Here is a 19891-nt window from a genome sequence, read left to right on the forward strand (position 1 = left end):
CCCAAACTTTCTTGGGCCTTTTAGGATACTGGCGCACGTTTATTCCCCATCTAGGGTATATCCTGCAGCCTATACAAGCAGTAGTCCGGAAGAAAGCCACATTTAGTTGGGGAGCCAAACAGCATGCCGCATTTCAACAGGCTAAAGAGGCGTTCAGCCAGCATGCAGTACTGAGCCCAGGTAAACTGGGCACCCCCTTTGAACTTGAGGTAACGGTGGTTGACCACGTGGCCTCGTGGGGGCTATGGCAGCAAGCCTCGTCTCGGAAGGAGCCCATAGGGTAGTGGTCGCGATCCCTACGAGGCTCGGCTGAACGGTATATGTCCCTCGAACAGCAGCTGCTTGCAGTAGTATGGGCCCTCCAGCAAACTGAGCCCATAACAGGCGCGGAGCCTGTGAAGGTGCATACTTCGCTTCCAATTATGGGTTGGGTCCGGGACGAGAGCCCGCTTACGCGGACTGGAGTAGCCCAGGCCCAAACCCTATGGAAGTGGAAACACTACCTGCAGCTCCGTATGCAAATGACCCAGGCGAACATTACCGATACGCACGCACGGCTCCTCGGTGCTGTCACCTTTGAGGAACTGCCCTCTGAAGCCTATGCTCCCCAAGTCGAGGTACCTCAGCCGCCCTGTGTGGAGGCCCCTCCCTACGCCTCCTTAACCGAACAACAACAAGAAGCTGCGTGGTTTACTGATGGATCGGCTTCATATAGGGGAGCAGAACGCTGGTGGCGAGCGGCCGCGTACAACCCCTGCCTTGAGGAAGTACTGTTTGAGACCAGCCCCGGCCTGTCTAGCCAGTGGGCTGAGCTACGGGCAGCGTTTATAACCATCACCGAGAACCCAGGGCCCCTCTTTATATATACAGATAGCTGGGCAGTCTACAAAGGCATGACACAGTGGATGGCTGTCTGGCATGCGGCTCGCTGGAAGGTACATGACAGACCCCTTTGTGGGTACGACATGTGGCCTGCAATCTGGGATGCCTGTAGTCAGAGGCCCGTTGCTGTTCGTCATGTAGACGCCCACCTGATAGGGGAAGCAGACGAGGCCCGGTTCAACAGAGAGGTAGATGACATGGTCACAGTCTACGCAGTAGCTGCCCCCGGCCTGGCCGAGTGGATACACCAAAAGAGCAGTCACCTGGGGTGGGGGAAAAGGCAATGCAATGGGCCACCGATCGTGGGTTGCAGACTATGATCGGTGCGCAGCGGGACGCTCGTCAGCACTGCCCCCAGTGTACGAGGCTCTCCCCCCAGCGCTTGAAAACAGAGAAGGGGTACTTGAAGCAAGGCCAAAGACCTGGGGAGGTATGGCAGGTGGACTACATTGGCCCGCTGCCTGAAAGTCAGCGGCATAAGTACTCGCTGACTGCAGTAGACACGTATTCTGGCCTGCTCTTCGTATACCCGTGCGCAAGTGCTACACAGGAGCAGACTATAAAGGGGTTAGAAGAACTTATCCGCTATTACGGATCCCCCCTTGAAGTGCAGAGTGATCAGGGAACCCATTTCACGGGGATGGAAGTAAGAGAATGGGCTAGGGGGCGAGGAATTGTGTGGTGTTTCACATCACATACCACCCGCAAGGCGCCAGGCTCATTGAGCGCATGAACGGTTTGCTTAAAGAGCAGCTACGCAAACTGTCCCCCACTGAATCCCTGGCCGGATGGAGTCGTAACCTCCGCCAGGCTGCAGCCGCGCTCAATGACTGTCCGCTGTATGGCTCCACCCCGTATGCCAGGTTTAAGGGGGAGGTCATCGAGCGGCCCCGTGTGCTGCGAGTGCAGCGTTTGCACCCGCAAGCCCACCTCCCCATTCGGGCCACCCCGGGAAGTGCTGGTCTTGATCTACGGGTCCCTCAAGAGAGCCTCACCCTGCAGTCTAATAGCCAAAACCTCGTGAGTATTGGCTTAGCCATTGGGCTCCCACAAGGCTATTATGGGCTCATTGCCCTATGCAGTAGCCTGGCCCTCAAGGGCATAGATGTGGCGGCGGGAGTGATCGACGCTGACTACACGGGGGAGGTTAAGGTTTTTTTGGTGCACAATGGCCCGCAGGCAATAACCCTCTCCCAAGGCGAGCGGGTTGCACAGCTGATTTGCGAGCGCATTGGATTGCCTGATGTGCAGGAAGTGGAGGCACTTATGCCCACTACTCGAGCAGGGGGGTTTGGCTAGACTGGGCGTGCAGTTTGGGTCCATGACCCCACCAAGCATAACCCGCTTGAAGGGGAAATCCTAGCCGATGGCCCCGGGGATACTCACCTCGTATTGCTAAAAGGGGAAGACGCCCCAATTTATGTGCCCTCTAAGCGTCTTTCTTCCAGGCGACCATGACCGCTGCACTGCAGTTTGCACAACCCTGTGGAGCACCCCGGGAGCGCCACCCGAAGACCAAAACCTGTGTGATGTTTCTGCGACATGCGCTCTACAGCCTAATCCTTGAACTAGGTTTGATTGCGACTGGTGCCCAAGCCACATGGCACCACAATTCCGCTGTCCAGTGGTTGCAGTCAGTGGCACTAGCAGGTAACAAGTCGGACTGCTGGTACTGCGCACACGCCCCCAAATTGGCAAGCACTGGCATCCCGTGGGCTGCAGTGCCGTGGAATGAATCCTGGGCCCTTAACGATACCACCTTTCTCACCAAGTATAATGAAACACCCCCCTACCGGCGCCAAGGGACACCGGTGGTGGTATTGGGGAATGCGCATTGGTGTGTGCAGCGATTTCCAGCAATGGACGCTGTTCATCCTGTTGGAGAACTTCCCCTGTCCTCGTGTGCAGTAGTAGTAGAATACTTGCCAGGCACTGGGCAATTTAATGTCACCGCCAGCCTACCGGGATTGTACAGTGAATGGATGGCTGGGGAGATGTGGGTCTCAAGTGACAATTGTTCTGGTTCTTCTGGAACTAATTTGACCTATTTGAATGGCACCACCCTCTGCCATCGGTGGTGGTGTTGGGGTGAGTGGGGACTACATACCCGTGGGTTTTTGTACTATTTCAACACCAGCACGCCCGTATGGAAAACGCCCCTCAATACGATTAGACGCGGGCATATCCCACGCACCCATTATTGGCCTCAATGTAACCAGAGCTCCGACAGCTGGTGTCCAACACCTCAGGCAGCAGCATATGGCTCCCCACAGCAAGGTTGCTAGGGTTGTACTGGCTATGTGGCCGCTGGGCGTATAAAACCCTACCCAACCAATGGTACGGATGGTGCACACTGGGACGGCTTCTCCCCTATTCGTATGGAATGCACACTATGCACGCTTGTGCAGTGCACAATTATATATTGGTGACACGTTCACGACGGAGCACAAACCCCACTGTGCAGAGACCCACAGGCTTTCATCAATTCGTCCGCGCTTTTCTCCCCGGGCTAGGGGTGGCCGAATTAGAGCGTGCTATTGTAAATATTTCAGCCACGTTAGAGATTATAGAAAATGATACCATAGATGCAATCCACGCTATGCAATTAGAGGTAACTTCTCTATCGCAAGTAGTATTGCAAAATCGCATGGCATTGGATTATTTACTAGCTGCCCAAGGTGGTGTTTGTGCCTTGATTAATGAAAGTTGTTGTTTTTATTCAAATCAGGATAAGCGCATTGAAACTGATGTTCACAATATGATGGACCACTTGAAAGTGTTACATGATGTAGGCTCTGAGGCCTCTGCATGGAATGACTCTTGGCAATGGCTAACCTCCTGGCTTCCGGATCTCGGCGCCTGGGGGAGACGCATTGGACTCCTGTTATTAATGGGACTACTGGGATTTGTATGTGTATTTGTCCTCCTACAATGCTGCATAAACTGCTTCTCCACCCTCCTGCCCCGGATGGCAACACCCAAACTGGTGCGCGCGCTCACCGTGCGCTGGTGGCAGTGACTAAACTAACACACCTCAGTCCGCCAAGGGGTGGAGTGTAGGGGACAGGTTGCGGAAGCTTGGCGAGGAGCTAAGTGGCGGACCGAGTATGTGACTGAATGCAGGCGGAAGCAGTTGAAGGCCATGCAATGAACTTTGTTCGGCAGACCCTGCCAAAATGTAGTTTAGTATAGTTCAGCATGTTTTTGTCTGTAAACAAGTTAGCTTATATGAGTACGATTTATGAATGAAATGAATGTAGCCAGCTGTTGACCCCATGTAACCTTGAGATAAGCGCGGGGGGATATAGCATTGCAGCGGACTCCCTTCAGTGGAGTCCTGCCTGGCCAGCTGTCCCGGACGGTCAGAATCCCCCGCAGCCCCTCCGCGCACCTCAGGGACTCCCCGCACCGCTTGGAGTGTAAGTTCTTCCTTCAGTAAAGCCTTGCTTTTTACTCTCAGGCATTGAGTGTCATTCTTTCGCCGGTATCACGGCCCCCTTGCGGGCACAACCCGCAACCCTCCCCCCGCTCCTTGTCCCCTGACTGCCCCCTCCTGGGACCCCTGCCTCTAACTTCCCCCCAGGACTCCACCCCCTACCTAAGCCTCCCTGCTCCTTGTCCCCTGACTGCCCCCTCCTGAGACCCTCCCCCCACCCTAACTGTCCCCCTAGGAATCTACCCCTTACCTGTCCCCTGACTGCCCCAACCCTTATACACCCCCCCACCCCCAGACAGACCCCCGGGACTCCCACGCCCCGTCCAACCACTCCCCACCCCCTGACAGCCCCCCCCAGAACTCCCGACCCATCTAAACCCCTCTGCTCCATGTCCCCTGACTGCTCCGATCCCTCTCCCCACCCCTGCCCCCTGACTGCCCCCCTCAGAACCCCCAACCCCCCCGATCCTTGTCCCCTGACTGCCCCCTCCTGGGACCCCTGCTCCTAACTGCCCTCCAGAACCCCACCCCCTACCTAAGCCTCCCTGTTCCTTGTCCCCTAACTTCCCCCTCCTGAGACCCTACCCCCTACCTGTACCCTGACTGCCCAAAACCTTATCCACACCCCCGCCCCCAGACAGACCCCCCCCCCAGAACTCCCAACCCATCCAGCCCTGCTCCCTGTCTCTTGACTGCCCCCTCCAGAACCTCTCTGCCCCTTCTCCGACCCCCTGGCCCCCTTACCGTGCCGCTCAAAACAGCGTGTCGGGCTCCACGCGGAGCCCGACACGCTGCCGCGCTCCCCAGCGGAGTGCATAGCCCGGTTCCCGCCCTCGCAGAGTGCTGCTGAGCGGCGCGCTGGGCAGCGGTGGGGGGGGGGAGCAGGGGGAGGAGCTCCAGACTGCTGGAGGCCCGATGCGAACGTCCGGCGATCTGCGAATGCAGGGAGGGGGAGGGAGAGAGCGAGAGGAGGGGAGTTATCTCAAGTTGCAGGGGAGAGGAGGGGGAAGCGGAGGAGGGGCTCTGGCTGCCGGAGCCCCGTGCGAGTGGCACGATCCGGCCGGCTGCCCTGTCAGCCGCGCGCGCTCTGCATGGGGGGGAAATCCGGACATTTACAAATTCCCCCCGGACGCTATTTTTAACTCAGAAAAGCCGGACATGTCTGGGAGAATCCGGACGAATGGTAACCCTAGAATGGGAGCATAGATTTTTCAACCCCCCAGGAAGATAATTAAAAGGTCAGTTTTTGTAACAGGTTTAAAGCTTGCTTTTTGGAAATCCCATAAACTAATTATCTGGATACATCGTTTTAAGTTTCCCCCATGGTTGCATATATCTACAAAGAGCTCCTATCAGCATATGGAAATTGAATTAATTTAGGCTTTTTCATGCTATTTAAGCTCAGCCCCAAACTGATGTGGTGTGGCGCTGCATAACCTTAGTGCAATTCTGCTTCAAGACTTCCTCCTAGAGCTCTCCAGAACACAGCGGTAGCACAGGCCTGGTGCTATACTCTTCTGGGTTGCAACAAGCCTCCTCTGCTGCACTGGGCCAGCTCTTTTGGGTCAATGCAGAAGGGGTAGAAGAATCATGGCCCCACTAGTTCCCATCTTACTAGAGTGTGCTTCCGAGGGCTGCTTGCAGGAAGCAGTCTCTGTGCTCCAGGAAGGACAGGGACTGCAATTATGCCCTTCTGCTGAGCAGTCTCCTTGAGCCTTTCTCTGAACTATGCATCCATAAGCATGTGGGTCATTGTAAAAAATGCCCCTTTCTAGAGCAGTGTTCCCTTATCCCTTGTTTGCTGATGCTTCTCCTCTTTCCCTCCATCCTTGGTCTATTGTCACTTCTCATTAGTATAAGCACTCAGAGCAGGCGTCTGGTCTTCCTACTGGGCTGCAAAGTGCTGCACACAGCAATGTGGAACTACAGAAATAATAAGCATAAGTAATGAAATCTATATCACTTGACCCTCCTTGACCAGACTGCTGACAAGTTTTGCCCTGCGTTGCAGAGGCTGTTCATTTATCACAATGAACTCAATCAGAAATAATTAATGAAGAACTTCTAATGGGTATTGATAGGTTGTCCACCAAACTCAGTTTTTTTCCACCCTCTTATACCACTACACTCAGCAACTTCATAATTAATAAACCTTAGACTCCTTAAATTCATCAGTTAATCCCTTTCCATGGGGTGGGGGAAGATAGAATTAACAGCAGATGCATTCTGAGGTCGTTAGGGGTGCTCTAGAACAGAAACTGTAAGAAGATCCCAGGAGCTACAATTACCAATGTTACATGACTGAGATATGCACCTGCTTGTGTTTGTTAATTTTACAACTGGATAAGAATTGCTCAGCAGACACCAAACATATTTTTCCACTCTTGTTTTACACACGGAACAGTTATTATAATGTAGCTAGACGAACTGCATCTGAAAGGTAATACATTTAAACTTCGATCCTCATAGTTCTCTTGGTCTGCAGCACGCTTCTCACACGCTGGTGGGTTACTGCCGGTGATGATCCAAAGCAATGGCTAAAGTGGCTATAATTATAGCAATTTATATGAAAGGTCCTAAAGTGGCAGTTACTGTATTTTCCCCTTCTATGCATATATGGTAGCATAAGCTGCAGTCCAGAGTAGAGAGTCAGCTGGAGCTGCAGAGCTCAGAGGTAATAGTGCATTGAACTCAGCTTGCTCCTCTAGCTCTGTTTTCTGCTTTGCAAACACCGTTCTCAAATAATTGCTAGCACCGGGATATGGTTTTTTTCCTGTCAAGGAGCAAGCGAACTTTATGATGGTTTAAAGATCTGACTGAAAGGTCAATTGGCATAATCAACAATTTAAGTAATAAATCTATTATCATTCTTTCAGTTTCATTACCTCAGCTAATGACTCCTTCCCCGGGGTTAGAATTGGCATTTCAGTGCTAGTGGAATGACTTTTCCCAACAGTCAGGTATGCTTCTGAGTGTGCATTACTGCCAAGGTAATTTATAATAAAAAAACTCAAAAGAACACACTAGTTACTTTGTACTCGGATCAGTCATATATATTTTTTAATATAGTAGAATAGATTTATTAGGGGGATGGGGTAGATTCTGGTTGTACTTGCACATCAGTTTCTGGTAATATTAGTCAAAAATAAGAAAAACATTCTGACAAAGCTTTTGGAAATGCACAAAAATAGTGCCACAGTTTCGGGGGAGATAAATGCATATGACTTCACAGAATAAAATGACAGCAGCAGTTTTGGGATAAATTCTCATCTTTGTTTTGCTTCTCTAAATCCAGAATAACTCCACTGAGGCCACTTTGTCCAACAGAGTAACTCCAGATGTACTTCAGAGTAGCTGAGATGAGATTCTGGCCCATTATTTTAACAATCTCAAAAACAAATGAAAATATGCTTTAGGGTATAAAAGTTGCTTTTTTCCAAGTTCTGCACTTAAGTTCTCTGCTCATCATTAGCTTTCCTTATTTGATCATGGTCCATATAGTGTGTATATATATATTAGTAATAGTATTTTGATATTTTATAGTGAATTCAAATTTGGTATAATTAAATCAGTATCAAACTGAAAACAAATGTAGAACTAGAAGCATAATTAAATACTTGATCTAACTAGGTAATACTGGGTGTCACCCGATTGCCTGAAAGTATGTGTAATATCCTCTAATTCTCAGTCCTTATACTGATTATGGGTTCAGTGCCTTGAACTCTCAAGGATGAACAGAAACCACATGCCAGCCAGTGAAGCCCCCATACTACTTAGTTCATTGATTGTAGGTTAATCTTACCGGTTAGAGAAGAACTGGCTGTACCAGGTAAAAAGATTAATTTCCTATTAGGGCTATGTCTACACTTATGGTGGTGTGTAGAGTACATACACTACACCCACTCCAGCACAGGTTTAAATAGCAGTGTAGATGGTGAGGCACTGCTTAGGTGAGTAAAGACATGCCAGAACCTTAGGGAATATATCCTACCTGGTTCTCTACATGCTGAAGCTGTGCCTCCCCTGTCTACATGGCTATTTTTAGTACTGTAGTGTCCTGCTGCATCCCCCCTGCCTGAGCCTTTCACTACTGAATGTGGCTACACACTGGAGTGTGGATGCAGCTTGCTTTTTGCTGCAGCGTGGAGCTGCATATACCTTACATGTCACCACCAGTGTAGACAAATAATAATATATGGAGATATACCTATCTTATAGAACTGGAAGGGACCTTGAAAGGTCATTAAGTCCAGCCCCCTGCCTTCACTAGCAGGACCAAGTACTGATTTTGCCCCAGATCCTCCCCCCCAGACAAGCTATTCCTGAGCTATCCCTCCCCCTCTAAACACATAGACAAGGTCTATATGTAGCAAGATCAGACTCCTTCCTGGCCCTTTTCTCCTCAGAAGTCTTTTGGAATCTGGTGACCATTCTCCCCCTTCCCAAAGACTTCAGAAATGGAGGAACCAGGAGATAGCTAGAATGAGGAGACACCAGAAGTGTCCCAGGTCTTGCAGGGAGGTGGCGGTGATGACCGCCGATAGGGTGAGAAAGTTGAGGGAAGCTGGCTGAGGGGAAGATGTCTGCAAATTTTCCTAATTGTGTGAAATTCCTAGCCATAAGGTTCACAAAGTACAGAAGAACCCCAAACCAAGGCTCAGTTCAAGTAAGTTCAGAGTCACCGTACATTTTTTGCACAGCTCTATTCCACAGTAGTTAGTAGCCACTCCCCTACAATACGGTTCAGATTGTACCTGGACCTGTACAGGGGACACTACATAGGATTTGTGCCCACAGCCAGGGCCCTGCCTCATCTGTACTGGCCAGCAGAGCTCGCCAGATGAAGAGGCAGTGCTGACCGCTCTCCAAGAGTGGTATAGCAGCTCACTTCTCCTGCACACCTCAAAACTTAAGAGACATTGTGACTTGTTGAGACACAATGTCTCTCAGAGATCCCACTGGCTACCAGGGGCTTGTCTCCACTTACTGAGGGATCGATGCTTGGCGATCGATCCACTGAGGGTTGATATAGTGCAGGGGTTCTCAAACTGGGGGTTGGGACCCCTCAGGGGGTCGTGAGGTTATTACATGGGGAGTCGCGAGATGTCAACCTCCACCCAAAACCCCGCTTTACCTCCAGCATTTATAATGGTGTTACATTTATAAAAAAGAGTTTTTAATTTATAAGGGCAGGTCGCACTCAAAGGCTTGGTATGTGAAAGGGGTCAACAGTACAAAAGTTTGAGAACCACTGTAGCAGGTCTAGTGAAGACCTGCTAAATAGACCACTGATCGCTCTCCCATCGACTCCGGTACTCCACCGGAACGAGAAGCATAAGGTAAATTGATGGGAGAGTTTCTCCCATCAACCCAATGCGGTGTAGTCACCACAAAAGGTCGACCTAAGCTACGGCGACTCCAGCTACGTTATTCAGGTAGCTGGAGTTGCTTAACTTAGGTTGACTGTGCCCCGTTGTGTAAACCTGCCCTGCAGAGAAAGGCTGGTATAGCCTGCTAGCTGGGCTTATCTCAGCCTGATTCTATACATGAGTGTGTGCGTGTAGGCCAACCCCACCATGAGGAAGTTCCAGAATTCCTGAGACTAATGAGAAGCTAGCAGCTCAATAATGTCTGCTAGACCTGCTGAGACGCTACAATGGATTTCTGCAAAAATATCAGGCCTGTTTGGGATGCAGGGTGAGAGAGGGAGATATATTTACCTTAACTTTTACAGACAGAAAAGCATGTGAGTTTGGTTTGAGGTTTGGGAAATTTCTTACTCTTAGTATAATTATTAGCAGTAGTAATTATTTATATTACGATAGCAACCCAAGGCCTGAACCTGTTGTGCTGGGCCATGTGCAAACACAGAAAGGAAAAGATCCCTGTGCTGGAGGGCTTGCAATTTAATAACACAAACATATGAAGGATAGAGGAAGGGGATACACTCACCTCAAGTCTATAGAAAGGTGTGGTCACATCCCTAATTGCATGCCATATGACAATGCTATAATAAATTCATAGATTGGGTAAATACTAATAAAATACAATATACCCTGTCTCTAGACAAGAATCATTGGTGTGATGCTCTCTGCAATCTAATTTGAAAGGCTGGACTAAGATACCTTTTGTGGTCTAATCAGAAGTCAAGGCTCCACTCTACAGCCATTTCTTGGGGCAATGTAACAACCCACCTGTAAAACACAATACAAAAGGGATAAATTAATGCTCATTAGCAATTCCTATTTTATTCATAGTGATATGTTCTAAAAGAGCAGCCAGCAAATTACTGGCCTTACATGAATCAAATGTATGTTATCCAACACTCATACAGCATATCAGGTGAAATCATCTGTGTACTATTTCATAACACCATTAAAGTTTTAGCTTCTGAAACTTTAAATACAAAGAGACGGTAAGCTAAATATTTAAGAGAGGCTAGGATTAAATTCCTCTGACCTTCAGGAACTCTTCCTAGTAATTTATAATAGATGAGCTTACTTACTACTTGAAAAAGAAAAACACATACAAATCAGGGTTAATTAGTTTTATATTTGAGAATAAAACTATTTGTTAACCAACCATGATCCATATTTCATTAACCTGCAAAGTTTGTTCTAAAAGAGAGTTTCTACTTTACTCCGAGCTAAATTTACCTGACTTTTGATGATTATTTCTATGAATGTTGTATTTTTGGTTCAACCAGATCACAGTGTCATATATCACATAAGGCTTTATGGTACAAATTACATATCCAATGACTCTGGATTTAAGGGATGGGATTTTCAGAGGGAATTACTGCTGGCATTCTCTGCTCCCATTACAGTCAGTGGGAGACTAAGAACATAAGAATGTCCATACTGGGTCAGCTCAAAGATGCATCTAGCCCAGTATCCTGTCTTCCGACAGCGGCCAATGCCAGGTACCCCAGAGGACATGAACAGAACAGGCAATCACCAAGTGATCAATCCCCTGCTGCCCACTCCCAGCCTCTAGCAAACGTAGGCTAGGGACACTGTCCCTGCCCATCTTGACAAATAGCCATTGATGGATCTATCCTCCATACATTTATCAAATTCTTTTTTGAACTCTGTTATAGTCTTGGCCTTCACAACATCCTCTGGCAAAGAGTTCCACAGGTTGACTGTGCATTGTGTGAAGAAATACTTCCTTTTGTTTGTTTTAAATCTGCTGCCTATTAATTTCATTTGGTGACCCTAGTCCTTGTGGTATGAGAAGGAGTAAATAGCACTTCCTTATTTACTTTCTCCACACCAGTCATGATTTTATAGATTTCTGTCATATCCCCCCTTACTCATCTCTTTTTCAAGCTGAAAAGTCCCAGTTTTATTAATCTCTTCTCATATGGAAGCTATTCCATACCCTTTTTTGTTGCCCTTTTCTGTACCTTTTCCAATTCCAATATATCTTTTTTGAGATGGGGCGGCCACTTCTGCATGCAGTATTCAAGATTTGGGCGTACCTGGGATTTATATAGAGACAATATGATATTTTCTGGCTTATTCTCTATCCCTTTCTTAATGATTCCCAACATCTTGTTCGCTTTTTTGATTGCTGATGCACATTGAGTGGATGTTTTCAGAGAACTATCCACAAATACTCCAAGATGGCTTTTTTGAGTGGTAACAGCTAATTTAGACCCCATCATTTTATATGTATACTTGGGATTATGTTTTCCAATGTGCATTACTTTGCATTTATCAACATTGAATTTCATCTGCCATTTTGTTGCCCAGCCACCCAATTTTATGAGATCCCTCTGTAACTCTTTGCAGTCTGCTTTGGACTTAACTATCTCAAGTAGCTTTGTATCAACTGCAAATTTTGCCACCTCACTGTTTACCCCTTTTTCCAAATCATTTATGAATATGTTGAATAGGACCGGTCCCAGTACAGACCCCTGGGGGACACAACTATTTACCTCTCTCCATTCTGAAAACTGACCATTGATTCCTACCCTTTGTTTCTTATCTTTTAACCAGTTACCAATCCATGAGAGCACCTTCCTTCTTATCCCATGACAGCTTACTTTGCTTAAGAGCCGTTGGTGAGGGACCTTGTCAAAGGCTTTCTCAAAATTTAAGTACAGTATATTCCCTGGATCCCCAAAGTAGATTGGTGAGGCATGATCTCTCTTTACAAAAAACATGTTGACTCTTCCCCAACAAATTATTTTCATCTATGTGTTTGATAATTCGGGCTACTACTGTCTTGAATGGGAACAAATAGTGTTCTTAGTGCCTTGGAAAACCCTTCCCAGAATATACAAAATACTGTAGATGGTTTCATTGCAATGATTCAAAATAGGGAACTATGTCTCTGTCATATACATAATTCACAGTTTGTGTTACTGTAACACCGACAGATCCCGGTCGTCGGCAGGCAGTATTGAACCTGGGGCCTCTGGAATTTTGTGCATGAACCGAAAGCCATATGGCTGTTAGCTAAGGCTCTAGTAGATTCATTAATCTCTCTCTAAGTGGTCTCAGTGTCCCTAGATGGGACAGAGCACCACACCCAGGAAGTGTGTGAGTTACATACTTCCCCTAGCTGAGGAAACACGTCCCGAGCTTCAGAGTCTTCCCAGTTGAAATCCTGGACGAGCCACCACTTGTAACACTGACAGATCCTGGTTGTCGGCGGGTGGGCTTAAATCTGGGGCCTCTGGAGCTTAGTGCATGAGCCTCTACTGCATGAGCTAAAAGCCATATGGGCCTTTAGCCAAGGCTGTAGAGCAGACTCATTAATCTCTCTCTATGTGGTCTCAGTGTCACAAGATGGGACAGAATACCACACCCAGGAGGTGTGCGGGTTATATTAATCTGTTACGGGTATTATTTTCTTAATATCTTTAAAAAAGTACTAATGGGTTACAGGGAGAGGATATTCTAGCACAGGCTGTGGGAAATCAGGCTCTAAGGCTGGGGTCGGCAACCTTTCAGAAGTGGTGTGCCGAGTCTTCATTTATTCACTCTAATTTAAGGTTTCGCGTGCCAGTAATACATTTTAACGTTTTAGAAGGTCTCTTTCTATAAGTCTATAATATATAACTAAACTATTGTTGTATGTAAAGTAAATAAGGTTTTTAAAATGCTTAAGAAGTTTCATTTAAAACCAAATTAAAATGCAGAGCCCCCCGGACCGGTGGCCAGGACCTGGGCAGTGTGAGTGCCACTGAAAATCAGCTCGAGTGCTGCCTTCAGCACGCGTACCATAGGTTGCCTAACCTTGGTCTAAGTTAAGGTAATGGACTCTTAAACCACAATATCATCATTAAATGAAAGGAAATACCCAACTAGACAGCATTATTGCTACTAATAATCATTATAACATAATGCTTGAAGAAAACAAAAGCATTTTTTCCCCTGTGTGGCAAGTGAGGTGGTGTTTGTGAAAAACCAGTAATTTCCATTAGTCAGATGAGGGCTGCTTTTATTTTCTGCTCTGCTTTCTAATTTAAAAAACTGTACCAGTAATTAAAATATTTTAATATTAAAAAATCATACCAACAGGAGCTGTTCTGATGGTACTATATCATTTCAGGCCTTGTTTCCTTTGTGCTAGTAAATATACCACTTTCCTGTTGACCACCCTCTCCTGGCTCCCTGGTCTCCCTTTCCCCACCATTCCTCCTTGTGAAGAGAGATATTATGTTACAAATATGGGAGTGGCCATGCTAATGAGATGATGTAATGCTAGTGTGGCTATGGCTGTGATGGGCCTCTGAGTACGTCCGCTATGGAATAGCTAATTCTAGAAGCCTGAGCAGACCCAGACTAATTCATCTCAAACTGATTGGTGCAGATTATAAAAGCACTGTCTGTGCTTCTTTTCAAACAGCCTGATTTCTCAGTGGCTACACTTCCCTTGATAAGCTGCACAGTCCCCAGAGAGGCTAAAATAAAAAAGAATAGCAGTTTCCAGGCTTTCCAGTCCCAAGTATTCATATCATGAGTCAGGCCTCAGAAAGTCAGAAGATTTAAAAAAAAAAAGTCATATTCTTTTTATTTTCTTTCGGGTGTCTGAGCCTTTATGGTGCCCCCAGGTCATGTTTTCAAGCTTTTCTCCACAACCACGGGGGTTAGAAACTTCCTTGACCATCCTCTGTCTTCCTGCAATGCGCTAATTCATCCCCAGGCACAGGGGTCCCATGGGAAAATAGTATATGATCATGTAATTAAAGACTATTATAATGCATACACACAAAGGGGGGGGGGGGAGGAATTAAGGTTGCCCAGGGATAATTCTGGGATTTCCTAACTTTTGAGTGTTTGGCTTTGCAACCTTAACATTTTTTTAATGTAGTTTTCTTGTATGTAATTATTATTTATACAGCACCAAATATACTAGGTACTTCCCAGGACAAATTGAATGGCAAGGTTCTTGTGCCTTGCCTTTCTATTTTTGTCCCGTGAACAGCTTCAGACAAAATGAAGGAGCTCTATGGCATGGGCAGCAGCAGCTCTTCTGAAGCCACTGCCCATCTGAGGAGGAAGAGCGAGCAGAACAGTAACCAGACCAAGACTTCACTTTATTGAGATCAGGAGGAAGAATGATAATAGCTACAGCCACCACATTAAAGACACTAGACTGTCCAGGGGGAATGCAACTACTGTGCCACCATAATTATGCAGCATCACCTCCCCTTGTTCCTGGCCAAATCAGCTTGTCAGGGGTGGGGAGAAAAAGGATTCTGACCCTTTCCCTCTATGGAGAGGTGAACACTGGCAGCTCGACAGTGTACTTCAACACCCTGACTGCTGAGACTCAACTTGGTGACCATCCTTTGCACAGGGTGTATGTGGTAGGGAAAGAGACACATTTGCCCCCTGTTCCTCTCTTGTGCACCAACAATCATGATGATCTTGTCCTAAATGTCTTCTTATTCGAAAACACACTTTCATGAGCAGTTAAACGGTGAAGGTTCTCAGATGAGGTTGAGGAGAAATCCTTCATTTCTACATGTTGTTGACAACCTGATGCTTTTTTTTTTTTAAATCCAGAGTAGAAAGAAACAAACACTGAGCATGAAGACTTTGTCCTTAACTTTCCCAGTACCAGTAAAATGAAGTAGGGAAAGGGGTATACTTTTAACTTCATCCTCTTCCCAAACTTCAAAGAATAACTGCCGAGCATCTTTTTAAACACATTAATTCCTTTGCCTGAACAGAGATTGAATATTCTAAACTGATAATTAATATGCCTTTTACCTTTTAATTAAAAAGTTAACTGCCATGGATAAGTGCCAGGTAATATTTGAATGCTGGGTATTTTCAAATACTCTCTTCTGCAATAAGCAACCAGTCAGAGTTGAGACAAGGAAGCATTATTTATGCTTCTAAAGGTTTAGGGGACTTATAGTGACTGAAGCTGGACAATGTTTTCTTTACTCCAAGGCTGAGGGATATACAGGTTATCAGAGAGCAGACATCTACTCATTACGTGAATCACTATTTTCTAGGCTGACCTAGAAACAGAGTTTTATATTTTGGGTTTTTTTAGGAAGGAGAGATGATTCATATTATACAATAAGCTCTATCCCACATGTCTCCTGATGTTAGACTGTCAATTTTTCCAAATTACGTCTGATTCTTTTGTGACATTGACAGCTGTGGGACTCTGCTGTAACCATTGACTCATTTCCTTTGCATGGGCCCAGAGGTTAGACTGCAACTTAAGGTCCCAAGTGATTAAAACGTATTTTATATTTTAAACCATTCACGCCTTTGAAATTTGGTTTATTTTTATATTTTTCATGTTTTAATTGGGTAAGCTACCAGGTAAGTCTGGATGACCAGTCTCAAATCATACAGTGATTGGGGATATGCGTGTTAAACCCCTCACTATTAAGGAATTAATTAAAGCCTATAATTATAGCATGCACAGGGTAATTAAGGCTGAGCTCCAAATTCCATTCTATACCCCTTCCCTTTTCTGAGACACATACCTTCCTCAAACAAAAGCCTTCCTGTCTGAAGTTCCCATGTTTGGTTTCAGCCCCAAAGTGATTTTTTTTTTTTTAAAGAAAGTTTGAGCAAAATTGGTTCAGCTGCTCTTGAGTTTATTTAGCAAGAAAACATGAAAATGCAAAGAAGAATGTTTTCCCTATATGTGCCAATCTGAAATTTTGTGCTGGGCTTGGATAACTCTTCTGTCTTGTTTCTCAGTTACCATTAAAATACAGTTCTACGCTGAAAAGTGACTATAAAAAACAGCATGTGGAGTTTGATAGCTATTGTCTCTCAGTGACTTCCAGTTAAAATGCACTCAGTTACTAGCCCTGCAAATTCCACCTAGGTTCTGAAAATCAAACAAGATTCCAGCCAACTTACATATCATCACGAGTTATAAAAGTGCTGCAGACCAGTGAGCCCTTTAGTTGCACGTGTAACGTATTGTCTTCCAATTAACCCCTAGCCACATGTGCATAATATAATTGACTTCACACTGTTGCACATGTGAAAGTCATTGGAAGTTGGTGAACTCTACTATTGATGATGGACAAAATGGAACAGAATACAGCTCACGCTCTCTTAGCTGCGTTGGGCTTACAGGATTAATGGGAATAAAAAGCAGTAAGGTCCAGAGCCACAAAAATACGTAGGCAACTAAGTCGCAGTTTTAGGCTCCACTGTGATCCACAAAACTCCCACTGTACCCTGTAGGTGCCCACATTCCCTCACTGCCTACGTTTCTGCCTCTGAGCACGTGCACTGCTGCCACACTTTAGGCATCCGGGTGCCTGCCTCCAAGCATGAGCCACAAACCGGGGGAAGATAGTTGTTTGGCTTGGCTGCCTAACTGGCATGTGGGGCCTATCTGGTAGGAAGTCTCTGACCATGCCTACTGGATTGGGGCCCATTCAAAATCTGACAGGAGGAGGATGAGGTGGTGATGTCTAACTTATAATATTTAGCCCAGTGGTTAGAGCGCGCTGGATAAATACTTAGAGAGTCATTGGACCAGAAAGAGGGTAAGAATGACTTGTGTAGCCTGGTGCTTAGGGCACTTATAGATTCATAGATTCATAGATTCTAGGACTGGAAGGGACCTCGAGAGGTCATCGAGTCCAGTCCCCTGCCCACATGGCAGGACCAAATACTGTCTAGACCATCCCTGATAGACATTTATCTAACCTACTCTTAAATATCTCCAGAGATGGAGATTCCACAACCTCCCTAGGCAATTTATTCCAGTGTTTAACCACCCTGACAGTTAGGAACTTTTTCCTAATGTCCAACCTAGACCTCCCTTGCTGCAGTTTAAGCCCATTGCTTCTTGTTCTATCCTCAGAGGCTAAGGTGAACAAGTTTTCTCCCTCCTCCTTATGACACCCTTTTAGATACCTGAAAACTGCTATCATGTCTCCTCTCAGTATTCTCTTTTCCAAACTAAACAAACCCAATTCTTTCAGCCTTCCTTCATAGGTCATGTTCTCAAGACCTTTAATCATTCTTGTTGCTCTTCTCTGGACCCTTTCCAATTTCTCCACATCTTTCTTGAAATGCGGTGCCCAGAACTGGACACAATACTCCAGCTGAGGCCTAACCAGAGCAGAGTAGAGCGGAAGAATGACTTCTCGTGTCTTGCTCACAACACACCTGTTAATACATCCCAGAATCATGTTTGCTTTTTTTGCAACAGCATCACACTGTTGACTCATATTTAGCTTGTGGTCCACTATAACCCCTAGATCCCTTTCTGCCGTACTCCTTCCTAGACAGTCTCTTCCCATTCTGTATGTGTGAAACTGATTTTTTCTTCCTAAGTGGAGCACTTTGCATTTGTCTTTGTTAAACTTCATCCTGTTTAACTCAGACCATTTCTCCAATTTGTCCAGATCATTTTGAATTATGACCCTGTCCTCCAAAGCAGTTGCAATCCCTCCCAGTTTGGTATCATCCGCAAACTTAATAAGCGTACTTTCTATGCCAATATCTAAGTCGTTAATGAAGATATTGAACAGAGGCGGTCCCAAAACAGACCCCTGCGGAACCCCACTCGTTATGCCTTTCCAGCAGGATTGGGAACCATTAATAACAACTCTCTGAGTACGGTTATCCAGCCAGTTATGCACCCACCTTATAGTAGCCCCATCTAAATTGTATTTGCCTAGTTTATCGATAAGAATATCATGCGAGACCGTATCAAATGCCTTACTAAAGTCTAGGTATACCACATCCACAGCTTCTCCCTTATCCACAAGACTCGTTATCCTATCGAAGAAAGCTATCAGATTGGTTTGACATGATTTGTTCTTTACAAATCCATGCTGGCTGTTCCCTATCACCTTACCACCTTCCAAGTGTTTGCAGATGATTTCCTTAATTACTTGCTCCATTATCTTCCCTGGCACAGAAGTTAAACTAACTGGTCTGTAGTTTCCTGGGTTGTTTTTATTTCCCTTTTTATAGATGGGCACTATATTTGCCCTTTTCCAGTCTTCTGGAATCTCTCCCGTCTCCCATGATTTTCCAAAGATAATAGCTAGAGGCTCAGATACCTCCTCTATTAGCTCCTTGAGTATTCTAGGATGCATTTCATCAGGCCCTGGTGACTTGCAGGCATCTAACTTTTCTAAGTGATTTTTAACTTGTTCTTTTTTTATTTTATCTGCTAAACCTACCCCCTTCCCATTAGCATTCACTATATTAGGCATTCCTTCAGACTTCTCGGTGAAGACCGAAACAAAGAAGTCATTAAGCATCTCTGCCATTTCCAAGTTTCCTGTTACTGTTTCTCCCTCTTCACTAAGCAGTGGGCCTACCCTGTCTTTGGTCTTCCTCTTGCTTCTAATGTATTGATAAAAAGTCTTCTTGTTCCCCTTTATTCCCGTAGCTAGTTTGAGCTCATTTTGTGCCTTTGCCTTTCTAATCTTGCCCCTGCATTCCTGTGTTGTTTGCCTATATTCATCCTTTGTAATCTGTCCTAGTTTCCATTTTTTATATGACTCCTTTTTATTTTTTAGATCATGCAAGATCTCGTGGTTAAGCCAAGGTGGTCTTTTGCCACATTTTCTATCTTTCCTAACCAGCGGAATAGCTTGCTTTTGGGCCCTTAATAGTGTCCCTTTGAAAAACTGCCAACTCTCCTCAGTTGTTTTTCCCCTCAGTCTTGATTCCCATGGGACCTTACCTATCAGCTCTCTGAGCTTACCAAAATCCGCCTTCCTGAAATCCATTGTCTCTATTTTGCTGTTCTCCCTTCTACCCTTCCTTAGAATTGCAAACTCTATGATTTCATGATCACTTTCACCCAAGCTGCCTTCTACTTTCAAATTCTCAACGAGTTCCTCCCTATTTGTTAAAATCAAGTCTAGAACAGCTTCCCCCCTAGTAGCTTTTTCAACCTTCTGAAATAAAAAGTTGTCTACAATGCAGTCCAAGAATTTGTTGGATAGTCTGTGCCCCGCTGTGTTATTTTCCCAACATATATCCGGATAGTTGAAGTCCCCCATCACCACCAAATCTTGGGCTTTGGATGATTTTGTTAGTTGTTTAAAAAAAGCCTCATCCACCTCTTCCACCTGGTTAGGTGGCCTGTAGTAGACTC

The 19891-nt window shown here is 45.8% G+C and overlaps 1 protein-coding gene across 1 annotated transcript; it reads left to right on the top strand.

The window, feature by feature from the left end:
• The first annotated feature begins 1611 nt into the window (after positions 1-1611).
• LOC135894293 (deoxyuridine 5'-triphosphate nucleotidohydrolase-like) lies at positions 1612-2181 on the top strand. The gene has a single exon (XM_065422392.1). The coding sequence runs from the start codon at positions 1612-1614 to the stop codon at positions 2179-2181; it is 570 nt and encodes a 189-aa protein (XP_065278464.1).
• Positions 2182-19891: the final 17710 nt, after the last annotated feature.

Source organism: Emys orbicularis, chromosome 1, assembly GCF_028017835.1.
Source record: "Emys orbicularis isolate rEmyOrb1 chromosome 1, rEmyOrb1.hap1, whole genome shotgun sequence".
In the NCBI taxonomy this organism is placed as follows: Eukaryota; Metazoa; Chordata; order Testudines; family Emydidae; genus Emys; species Emys orbicularis.